The 12646-nt window shown below is 34.3% G+C and overlaps 1 protein-coding gene across 1 annotated transcript in view; it reads left to right on the top strand.

Moving 5' to 3' along the window:
* LOC141829243 (DENN domain and WD repeat-containing protein SCD1) overlaps positions 1–12646 on the top strand; it is a 30073-nt gene that overhangs the window by 1186 nt on the left and 16241 nt on the right. The window contains exons 2-14 of the mRNA XM_074716669.1: positions 234–327; positions 2905–3106; positions 3242–3383; positions 3498–3598; positions 6017–6080; positions 6286–6399; positions 8884–9104; positions 10939–10993; positions 11077–11163; positions 11798–11993; positions 12163–12286; positions 12438–12498; positions 12586–12630. Coding sequence (XP_074572770.1) covers positions 234–327; positions 2905–3106; positions 3242–3383; positions 3498–3598; positions 6017–6080; positions 6286–6399; positions 8884–9104; positions 10939–10993; positions 11077–11163; positions 11798–11993; positions 12163–12286; positions 12438–12498; positions 12586–12630 — 1506 coding nt within the window. The remainder of the gene's footprint in view (positions 1–233; positions 328–2904; positions 3107–3241; positions 3384–3497; positions 3599–6016; positions 6081–6285; positions 6400–8883; positions 9105–10938; positions 10994–11076; positions 11164–11797; positions 11994–12162; positions 12287–12437; positions 12499–12585; positions 12631–12646) is intronic.

The following is a 12646-nucleotide window of genomic DNA, read 5'->3' as shown; positions in this document are numbered from 1 at the left end:
TTATGATGTCCTAGTTTCTTCTCATCAGCTACTACGAGATGGTAGAGTACCTACCATATGTTGGTGATGACTGAATCTTATAGATTGCTGTCCTTTAGTTAGACGTTAGTTTTTTCATGTGACATTCCATGATTGTATATAAGCACATAAGTATTAGTATTCATGTTAACTCCATCACAATTTTCTGTTGAACAAGTATTTTTCGTTCTTCTCATGATGAGCTACTATTGCAGTGCGTTCTACCTGCAGGGGTGGAATTCTATACTTCAGGATTTAACTCTGATGATGTTGCAACTTATCCTCGGAGTTATCCAATTGTTTTAACAGGTACTTTATAGCCTAGTTAATTTGACACTAGGAGAAACATTGAATGGTTTACACGGTGTTATTTTTACAGCTTAAATCTACACTGGTAAATGTGTTCAGCACTTTGACATCGGGCAAATCTCTATTCATTTATGTCTGCTCATAGAAATTTGTATATTGTTGTCAAATTGTCTAAGCAGATATAGCTTATGACTCCATAATCTTCTAGCCCTAGGGCATGGATAAATAGATCACCTATGGAACATGCTTAGTTCCAAATTATTATTAATAAAACCAATCAAGACCAATTCACCTTATGAGTTTCTTGTGTGTATGGGGTCCAGTAAGATGTAAATCTCCATGTCAAGCAGAAAACAAACTATTTTCTCACTTAAACCTTGGTTACCAAAGTTGCAAAGGAGCAACATTTATTAATATTCATACATTTCTAATGTTGAGATATTCAGGTGTCAATATTTAACTTCTCCAAAAGGTTTCAATTCTATAGTTACTGACCCTGACCTTACCTTTGGGGCTATGGATCTTGTTGTGCATAAGCCAAAAGATACTCCTATTAACATGATTCACATTAAAACCTATTGATCGACACCAAGTTAGCAATGCATCCAGATTAATTAAATGCAATTAATAACCCTGGTAAGCATACTAGCTCAAGACTTGAATCTTTCTTCATTTTAACCTGATTAACTTGAAATGTTTTTAGTGTCACGTCCATTGAATACTGACCAAATATATTAGTTGAATAATTTGTAAATTTTGTTGTGCCCATTATAATATGTTGAAGCTGAGTGGAGCCTAGTCGATCCTAGCATGACTTGCCATTTTAAAGGGAGGGGGGACCAATTAACATAAGCACACAAGAATACCGATAATGGCCACACTTTGCCATGTGAAACTATGAATGGAGCAATCTTCTTTCATTTGGTCTCCTCTTGCCCCAGATTGAGAGGTATAGTTTAGGACTCTAATATCATGTCGAAGCAAGGCTAAGTCAAATTTATCCCGAAATGCCTGATCTCTTTGTGAGGGGATGCTCCACATAAGCATCTAAAGGACCCCTATACTGCTCATATGAGACTGTGGTGTGGTATCCATGCTTGAACGCTACCCTCCATCACTAGCATCAACAAACCTCCTCATGCCCAGTTATAGGTTCTCACACACTCTAATACTATGTTAGAGTCAGACATGGCCTAATTCATCCCAAAATGACAAATCATTTGTGAATCTGGTCATGTTCTTAATCTAACTGTATTTAGGATGTTCAACCTGAACTCTCGATCCTCAACCCTTGTCACAGATGTTCTCATCTCATTTCACTTTACCATCATCTTTCCATTGTTGCACCTGCCCTTTTGACTCCTCTACCCATGATTAATGTTAGATCTTCAAACATAACTACTTCATGAGTTATCTCTCCTACTAGCTCAGACTTGCTATTTCTTCAATAATACAGTCATTATTTGGACCTACGCACCTCCATGGTAAAACTCCTTCATGTTAATAAATGTATGGGGGTGGAAGATAAAAAATACTGCTATTTGGAGCTAGAAACTAGGTGTAGATGTAGTTTGTATAGATGATCAAATGAGACAAAAATAGGTGAGATAGTATGAATCATATTCAATGACAACTAATAGGATCTGTAGTTAGAGAAGCTAAATCACTTAGATGTGAAGGTGTAGGAAATAGAGAGAAACAAAAGAAATCTCTGGGTAACTAAATTAGAAGTTACTTATTGTGACTTGAATTAAAGAAATCTAGGGATACAGCATTGCATAGAGGTCAATGGAGGGTAAAATTCATATAGCCGATCCCAAGTTGGGATCTAATACATTTCAGTGATGATATTATTAGTTTGTTTGTTGTGCTGTATAAATTTGTCTATGCATAGGGAGAATTAACAATTTTCCTTTTAAGACGGCATGACGTACCCCCCCAATTTATATTCATGCTCACTTTTGCATAGAGAAATTTATTTTATGAAAAATTTATGAAATAGAAGGTCAATTCATTTAATCAGTTGAATTATATTTTGTTTTTCCCAAGAAATTTTCTTTTTTATGATTATTGCAATGTATTTCTGCACTAAACTCAAGGGGACATGTGATTGAAGAGGTTACCAAGTTTTTAGGCTCTCTCATATGGAGATCTGTCATTTTGTTTCCATTTTCTGTCCCAATCTAAAAATAATAGAGTTGGTGAATGCAGTTGATATATGGCATAGTATTTTGCCATATCATAAACTAAGAAGATTATTTTCTAATATTTAATTTAATCAAATTAATCAACTTAATCTCCATACCATTTACTCCAAACTAACAAACACTTTTGTTAGGAAGTTCATCTTTAACAATTTTAGTCAAAATTTAATTTTTTAAATTTTCATTTGCTTCCTCAAAATTGTTTGCGGAAGTTGTGCCCTTTAATGAGACTTGTATTAATTGATTAGGAATATTTTGTCGGCACCTATTGATGGCAAAATAAAAATGTTTGCTTCTATCTTGATATACCATCTTTAAAGAATTGCATCAGAAGAGTTTTTGTTTAGTGCTTTGACATTGATTTCAATTGCAGAGGGGGATGGGTCCAAAATTTATGTTGCATGCATTGCATTCCGTGATCTGGTCTGCGACGATATTATTGAAGCATATAAGATACCTGCAAATTCATTTGCCGACAAATGCATTTGTCTTGTATCTCGCTTTCCCAGTTTTCAGGTTCTCAAGGATGCATTGGAGGAGCTGTTCATTCTCTGCTTTTCTTCTGCTGGCTGCAGGTAAGTTATTTATGTAACATAAGAATCCAACTCATTTTTATAGTTGATTTGGGGACTTGTTGGATATAGGGATTTTGAAGTGCATATGCTACTCATATTCTTTGTTTCTTTAACAATATCTTGTCAAAATTTCAGCAAGCCATTATGGGATGTAATAGCTGATATGGTATCTAATGTTCCTTTACCTACACCTGGAAAAGATCGAGTTTTATTTGCTATTGAAAATTGTCTTCTTTGTGTGGAAACACCACCAAAGGAAGGGCTTCCTCATGCAGATGTATATATCTTGCTTTTGCTGTCATGGGATTTTTTTTTGTTGTTTCATTCACTTTCGTGGATATTGTTTAAAATCAAGGTGTTGATATTGATGTAGCTATTTCATCATGTGCAGATTTCATTTCAACCTTTGGTACAGTGCATGGATGTGGATAACCTGATTCAACTTTTTACGGCTGTGCTTCTTGAAAGAAGAATATTACTTCGAGCAAATAAGTAATAATCATACTTGGTTTTCCTTACTATGTGTTCTTTTTAGTTATAGTTCTGTTGAAAATAGTTTCTTCGGTCTTCAAATAATACACAATGAGATTCTCGATATAAAAATTTTAGTCTAAGCTTTCTTCACAAGCATGAAAGCTTTATCTGTTTTCCATTGTTATAGATTTACCATTTAGTTCTAGAAAACATGAAATAGCTTTATCTGTTTGTGCCATTGTTATAGATTTACCAATTAGTTCTAGACTAGGAACTCCAGTGATGGGTTTCCACTGCAACATTGCATTCACTTGATCAATAAACTGTGTATTTTTGGCTTCATTGTGTTTCCTTGCGCCATTTATATGCTTTTTTTTTTTTTTTTTTTGCTTTTCTAGGTCCCAAGTGCCTTTTGAGGAGACCTATCTGCTGATTGTCTTCATATATATTAGGTAGAGGTGACTATCTACAGTGATTGATTCCTAGAGAAGATGCCTTAACTTCACCTTTTTGTCACATGTATTCTTCTTCTTGCTAGTTCACTTCTTTGCTGCAATGTGAGTTCTCTATCACATTCTATCTCAATGCTTCCTCTGCAACATTGCCTTGATTTTTTCCCCCTGTTGTAGCATCCCTGTGACTGCCTATCTTTGTTTGCATATTGTACTCTACGAGTTCTCCCAGCCTTGAGTTCTCCGTCATATTCTTGAATTGAAAACTCCCTACAGATCTTTGCTGATCACAACCCTTCCCTTCTGATTCCTAAAGCTTTTGCATCCATCTCCTCACAGCACGTTTGATAGCAGTTGTCTTCTTCCTTCCATCTTCTTCATTGCAAGTGCACTCCACCATTCTGCAACGTGAGTTTTTACTTTATATCTTCGAACAGAATCCTCTTCCAGTTGATCTTCATTAATCAAATTCCTCTTTTTAACTCACCTTGTCATAGCATTCCTGATCTCCTCACAGAATGGCTTTCAACACCTCCTCCATCTTGGTTCCTTGATTTGCTGAAGATCGCCTCCCATCGCTTGTGCACCTGATCTGAACCTCTTTCGAGTCATTTACTAAGGGCTGTCGATATTGAGTTGTTTGACTACTTCACATTCTCTTCTTCTACAGCCTTCTTAAATTTTTTTGACTCTATGAAATGAATATCACCATGGAGAAGCTAAATGAAAAAATTTAGACATTCTCTTATTCTACTTGTCATTCTCATGAGCATGCTGTGTGCCTCCACTACAACTACATACCTTTTGAACTATGCAAGATTGATTTTACCCTTGCTATTCTTGCTCCAAGAGTGGGCTGTTGATAGAGGGAGTGGTCATAGTAGTCATGGAAGAGATGGAGGGACCAAAGTCAGCCCAAGTGCACTTATAGTAAAAAGAAAGACTAATATACTCTACATGCTTTTTTATAATAACAGGAATACACTCCACGAAAATCTTTTAGGCAATCAGCTTCCAGTACTACACCAAATACAGTTTACTAGTTGTAGAGTATCCATATTAAAGTTACAAGCTTCTGAGAGTGCATCATTGTGATTTCAACCTATGACGACCTTACTGAAAAAGTTTATTTGAAGTAACGTCTGATCAAATGTTAGTTAGATGGGAAGAAGGGAGTAAAATATGCAAACTTAAATAAATCCATCTCAATACCCCCTCATTTTTAATTCCATTATTTGAGATAAGGGCAGCCCGGTGCATGAAGCTCCCGCCATGCGGGGTCCGGGAAAGGATCCATTGTACGCAGCCTTACCTTGCCTTTGGCAAGAGGCTGTTTCCAGGATTTGAACCCGTGACCTCTAGGTCACATGGCAGCAACCTTACCGTTGCGCCAAGGCTCCCCTTCATTATTTGAGATAATTGCTAAAAATAAAAAATCTAACTATTAAAGGATTAATGAGTAAAACCCATTGATCTAGGTACACTATCACATGTCGAAACATGTCAAGTATTGGTAGGGCATATGCTACCATAGAAATTTAATTCAATTAACTGTCTAGTTATTATATTCTTATGTTTAGAAGCAAATAAACTAAATGGAAAGTGGAAGAGTGGAAGGGAATTAAAAGAGTAAAACTTATTTAAATTAAACTCTACATGTTTAAATATATGCCGACGAGTGCCAAGTCTTGGCATTATACACTGCTGAAACTATATTATTCTGGCCAGTCACCAAAACACTAGCACAAGACTATCTTTAAGTTGGAACCAAGTCATTATGTCAACCAGTTGACATAGAAATTGTGATGCTGACATTTGTTGCTGATGTTGCCTAAATGTATATAGGTTGACGAAGGTTTGTGTTGGGTTAGTTGGTTGGTTAGAAGTCATGTTGTTACATTATTGGAGTATTTGACTAGATAAAGTACATGGCTGTCATCTGTGCTATAGCATTCTCAAAGTTTGTTCCTTTTAACTTTTGCAGGTATTCACTATTAACTCTAGTGTCGGAAGCAATTTGCCATTTGATATATCCTTTTAGATGGCAGGTGAGGCATACGTGACATTACTTCTCCTTTTTCTTTTATATAAGAAAAACTTTATTGACTTGTAACAAGTTAGTTGAGAGACTTTTTTGTGTGGCACTGAACTTCTAATCATATATTTATTCTATTTTAATTAACTTTTTAAAATTTTTTCTATTATTGCTCATTCCTAGCTTTCTCTAAAATTTTATTCTTTTTCATGTTGTAGCATGTCTATATTCCACTACTTTTCTTTAGTGGAGTAGACTACATTGATGCTCCTACACCATATATGATGGGACTTCATTCAGGTGTTGACACATCTTCTTTGTCGATGGACGGTGTAAGTTTTGCACGAGCCAACATTTTTTCCTTCCTTCTTGAAACCTTTAATTGATGCAAGTATGTGTTCTTTCAATTTTCTAGGTTATTCTACCTAGAAACTCGTCATTTAGAGTTTGAACACGAGAGTTTTGTTTTGGTCGAACCTTCACATGATTAGGGTTTCATTGTATGTTCATATAACATAGGGTTTGTAAATTGTGTGATATTTGTAGAAATTCTTTTTTATTGTGCTCATATTTCGCACAGGTTTTTTAATCTAGTTAAAAAGATTCAGATTACTTGTTTGTTATTAGATGATTATTTTGTATGAGCTCACTGTTTTCATGTTATCAGCATGAGATTATTTGCGATACAGAAATTATTATTCAGTAGCATATTGAACTTTGATTATTTCATATGTGCTGATGTTGATGTCTGGTGTAAAATCTTATTAACATGCAAAATTCAGAACGAATAAATCCATGATTATAACTGATAAATAAATACATGATTATGTTGTATAATACTGATGCAGATTAGGGAAAATAACATTTATTTAAATTTTGAATTGCAATTGAATTTTGAGTAATTAGTTTTTTTTTTGATTTGGTAACACTATATAGTAGGGATTATTGTGGTTCTGAATTAGTGATATTTCTTTCCTGATTTGGTTAGAATTGAGTGTATCAAAAAGTTCTCATTTCTATGTATTTTGCAACTTTTGAATTTATTCTATGGGTTGTCTGGGTGACAAAGTTATTGATTTTTCTTTTTCAATTTCATTAATGCTCTATGTGATTTAAGAGTTTGATTTACTATTGAATCAATTTGACAGTGTTCTTGTGCTACATCATTTTGTGCTGCATCAATTTAGTATTGGAATGTTCTTGTATTTCATTAAATATTGCATCCTAAAAGTGCAGATTGCAGAAGCCCAAGGAGGCCTTTTTGGGCCTGAGATCCTTAGGCACATAGTTGAAAGATTGCTCGGATCATTAAGCCTGTCTGAGAGTCTCACATAACCATGAATTAGAGGGGGGGGGGGGGGGGGGGGTAGGTGAATCTTATTATTCTTTCATGCCCCATCACACCTGGTCAAGTTGTTAGCTAGTTATTTTACCATGTGGCCTCTTGGATCACTTAATTGTATGGCCAAATACAAAAGCTACCCAAACTCCATTGTGACATTTGGCTAAATATTTTGCCAATCTGATCTCCTTGATAGCCTACTTGGTAATAAAATCCTATCTAATTCCCCTTTGAGCTACTTGGTCCGACTTAATTCTGTTTGTTTCCTAAAAATATTTGTTATGAAACAAACAGAGCCCTAATCTTTATCATGATCAATTGAGCTCAAAGTGCTTGGATAATATATGCCTCCAATTGAGCTGATCTTGTTGAGTCACTTAAGTTGACATCAAATCCAAATATTGGAAAGCATGAATAGATCCCATTAGGCCATCCATTAAGCCAGTTCAGAACCCAAAATGGTTCTCACATGATTTTACTTGAATTCATAGTCTTAAACTAGCTTTGGATCTTTCTGAGCCCTTTAGTTGTATTCTAAACCTGCTTAGTTCCCATTGCGACATTCAATAATTTTCAGAACATAAAATTCCACTAGAATGTGTTAAATTAATTAACTAAGTCATTTGGATTCCTTTTGGCTCATCCACTCAAGTGTGCTTAGTACACTTTTGAAGCAAAACATGAAATCCTAAAATATGTTCCCAAAGTTGATTGCTTAATGAGTGCAGTTATCATTATTTTTCACCAAGTTTAATGTCTTATGCTTATTAAGCACTTAAATGGAGATAGCCTAAGCAATTAGACAAATAATGGAAAGGGTTTGCACTTATTAGGTTCGGTTTCCTCATAATTGTAAACACTATCATTTAGGATGGATTATTAGGATTGATCTTGTAACTGGAGGTATCATTCAGTTTACGACTTGGATTAACTTAGGTTGCGTGCGATTGTTTGTTCTACAGGAGTCATCTTATTCCATACCCTATATGAGATCATTGGATTACTCGAAAGTGAGATATTGCATCTTATCCTAATCCCTAGCTGAGTATATTGAATCACTCGTTTTGAAGTTATCCTATTATCTTACCAGAATTTTTGTTATCCATTCTACTCATCTCACAATGGCTAACAAAATCGCAGAAATCTTACCTCAAACATTCTCTTGTTTAGTTTTTGTTGACACCACTATGCCTATTTCAGAAATGCTTCATGTTGCCATTTTGACCTGTCTGTGCTGAAATTTACTTCGAAAGATACTGCTCCACCATTAAATGTTTATAAGTTCCTTAAATGTTGATTTCTCAAGAGAAATAAATGATGTATTGAAGGAAATGTGGTCATAATATAAGTTTGTTATCTCCATTTAAATGGGTCCTTGTTGCAGTTACCTTCAATGATCTTTATAGTTTATAGGATAGATTGCTTTAATACCATTGTAAATAATAAACCTTATTTTAATGTTTTCCATCTGCAGGTAGTTGTTGTGGATCTTGACTACAATCGCATTACCACATCAGAAGAAATACCTCCAATACCAGAGCCTGAACTAAGTTTCTTACGTGGTGAGATATTAAAGCTGCTACACCCAAATGTCACATGGATAGATCACTTGAAGATCAATTTTGGTAGTATGTCAGAGCAGTATATTAAGTGTGGCAACAAACCCTGGGGAGAGGAGCATAACTTTCAACTTAGGTGATCTTCTATTTCTTACAGTATTGTACTGGGCATTTCATTTTAGCACCTTATATTTCCCTACTTGGATGTCACGATCTTAATTACCTATTGAATCTGGTGGATTGTTTTTGCAAATTTGATCGCTCCATTGATGTTCTCTAATGGAAATATTCGCGGATGCATCTTTTTTTGCAAATTTTTAGTTGGCCATTTGACGCACCCTCATGGAACAAACAACCAACAACCAACAACCAAGCCTTATCCTACGAGATGTGGTTGGCTATATGGATCTTTATACACCATCAGGCTCTATCCCCTACTATATCATCATTTATATTTAAATAATTTTTATATCATCAGGATCTTTATACACTTATCCTATGAGTGTTTTATGGCACCCTCATGGAAATATTCTTATATTTTTAGATTTGCATTTTTTTTAAGATGTTGAAAAAGAAGCGTCATAGCTCAAAAAGAAAAACCCATTTTTTTGTAAAACACGTGATACTATCTGAATGTGAAAGTAATTTGCACATTCTATGTATCAGTTGTAACTCTGATAATTTAACTGCAGAAAATTTGAGTGCTATTTATTTTTATTTTGTATTTTATATGTAAACTGACTTGAAAAAAACCTGATACAATCTGAATGTGAAAGTAATATGTGCATATGTATCAATTCTAGTCAGATAATTGAATTGCAGAGAATTTGAATTCTAGTTATATTGAAATTTTTTTGCAGGTTAATCATTGATCCATTCTCTTAAAATTACCAGTAGTTGAACTATCTGCAAAGAAACTATATGCATGTGTTGGTTTATGATTAGTAGAGATGCTGATATGCTTAAGTTGTTAGGAACTTTATTATGTGTGATGCCTTATACTAGTAGATATTAGAAATTATATTTTGATTGATTTTTTATAATTGAACTTGTTATTTGACCAGTGAAGATCCATTATTTGAAGTGTATTTTTGCACAAGTCAGTTAAAACAAGTCTTATAAACAAAAAATCTTTCAAATGCAGATAGAAGTTGAAAGGAAATGATACTTTTAGTCGTTATCACTTCTTGGCTGTCATGTTAATCATCAAAAGGTCAAAATTTTCATAAACAAGAGTCACTTCAATTTATATGGTTTTGATAGAGTTACCTTGTGGTATGTAGTATGTACTATGCCATGACACTGTAAATCTTAAGCAAATGACACCTAACAAATATTGTACATTTGGGTTTAAGAATATTTCCTATGGATGTGGCATGATGGTTTAATATTTCTTTGGATCATGGGAGGAACAGATTGCTGCTTTTAAGTACTTCATCATGCTGTTGGATAGAAAAAGTTTCTGTTGGTTCAACTGGTGCAGGTTTAACAGGTTATTTGTATGTAAAACTATTAGAAAGTAAAACTATCTTTCCTTTAATTGGAGATTACATATAAGTTCTACAACTTTATAACAAGGGTGTTGTCTGTATTTCAAAATTTACATGTACCTAGCTATCTGTAACGTGAAGTAGGTAATCATTTTCTGTTCTTGCTTCTCTTTCTCATACACTTTTTCTGTTTATATGTGAATTAAAAGTTTCTGTTCTAATTTTTTAGAGGATAAGGACATACTAATAGCATGTAATCTCTAGTAATTTTAACCTGTCCATGTGGCTAGCTATCAGTGACGTGAAGTTCTGTAATCATTTTCCTGTTTTGCTTCTCTCTCACACATACTTTTTTTGTGTGTAAATTTCTGTTTAGTTTTTTAGAGGATAATAACATACTAATGACATGTAATCTTTCTGGTATTTTTAACCTCTCCATGTGGCTGTTTGAATGATCTTCTCAAAAATATAATTGTGCAGATTGATATTTTTAAGGTTTTTGGCATTGCTCCTAAGTGGATATCGTAATTTCATTGTAAGTTACTCTTAAAATTGTTTTATAAATGTATTTGTACGCATCAACAAACTTCCTCAGGTCCTAGTATCATTGATTTCCAGGAACCAACTACAAACGTGTTCAATTCTCAAGCATTTTTGAAGAAATGTTCTCGCGCTACTGGTGAACCTATTGAATCAATGTTAATGGTATAATTTTTGTTTCTATGTGCACTTACTGCTAAATTCTACTATCTTGGATTATTTTAAATTTGCTCATTTTGAATTTAGTTTGATTGTTCGTGTTATATTCTTATTTAAATTTAATTTCCAAATAATTGCACTTTTATTATCAACTTAATGGTGCTATTTGTTTGATGGGATATAAAATTTTCATATTGAATTACATCTTGATGCATTGCAGTTCCTTCTACTAAATTGTCAAGCATCACTAAGATTGAAATGTTTGTTAATGTGAATTTTTTTATTAATTACTATGTATTTTAAGACTACAAATTTTGTTCAACAAAACACACTCTTCTTTTTAGCACAACAACAATGCTATTTTTTTTTAAGAATATTTAAGATTTATAAAAGTGTGTATCGGCATGCAGTTTAGAATTTAGATCATATTTATATGCAAGTCATTATGTTGGTGCATATTCATCCATTATTAGCAAACTTGTGGGCATCAATTGTACCCATAGAGAAGTAATTAAATAACTATTGTATTGGCTATGGGTGAAATCTGTAATGCCCAAGTTTAGAATGGTCTCCAGACATATGGAGTTGATGCTCTATCATACTTCTGAGTGGTTCATTTGCATTCTTCTTATCCTGTCAGATGACTCAGTTCTTAGAGTCGCAAGGTTTTATGGACTATTTGGAAAGATGTATCATGTCAGAGGAAAGCGGCAATAATCTACTGGACAAATTACAAGATGCCACAGGGAGGGGTCAGGACCCTATTTCAATTTTTCCATCACCATCTTCAGAATTTGAGATCACTACTGTATCAGTGACTGAAGTTGAAGTTTCAGGTACCTGTCACGTCCATATAATGTTCCATTCAAATTAATTACAATATTTCCAGGTTTGAACGCACACTAAATTTTATATTGTTGATTACTATTTGATTAAAGGATTATGCTGGGGTGGTAACTTTGATCTTTTCCTCCGCTGTTGAACTCTGTTTCTTTTGTCTCTCAGAGCCGGGTTCTAGGCACTGCTATAAGCGGTTTCCTTCAACAATTAGAACAGAAGAGCAAGAAGAGAAGCGCAGGTCAATTCTGGCATTGGCAAACTCTGCTCATTCTGGGAGGCACACTATTAGGTGAAGCTTCATTTTTATTGCATCTCCAATTAAACTATGTCTTGAAAGTGTGGCATTTTTGTTTTACCTGCCAAAATATGAGATTTAAAAAGCTTTTTCAGGGATGTCTTATTCTCTTCTTAGACTTAACTTTCTGTTTTCATGTTTCCAGTTCTCCAGTGGTAGCCAATGGTGATCCAAAAGCAGAAAGTTTAAGTTCAATGGAGAGAGCTGTAAGTTCTCTGCAATCATCTTGGGGCAAGGATTCTATATAAGCATCAGTAAAGTCGCTGACCAATCTTTTGGGTTGTTATTTTCAGGCCGAGAGAGACAGGATGGTCTTAGATATAAAAGTGAAATTGCAGGTGGGTTCTTGATCAA

This window comes from Curcuma longa, chromosome 5 (assembly GCF_044706935.1).
Source record: "Curcuma longa cultivar G26 ecotype Majalengka, Jawa Barat chromosome 5, ITB_CL_G26_1.1, whole genome shotgun sequence".
NCBI lineage: Eukaryota > Viridiplantae > Streptophyta > Magnoliopsida > Zingiberales > Zingiberaceae > Curcuma > Curcuma longa.
The sequence above is the reverse complement of the archived record's forward strand: the minus strand, read 5'-3'. Positions and strand labels throughout refer to the sequence as shown.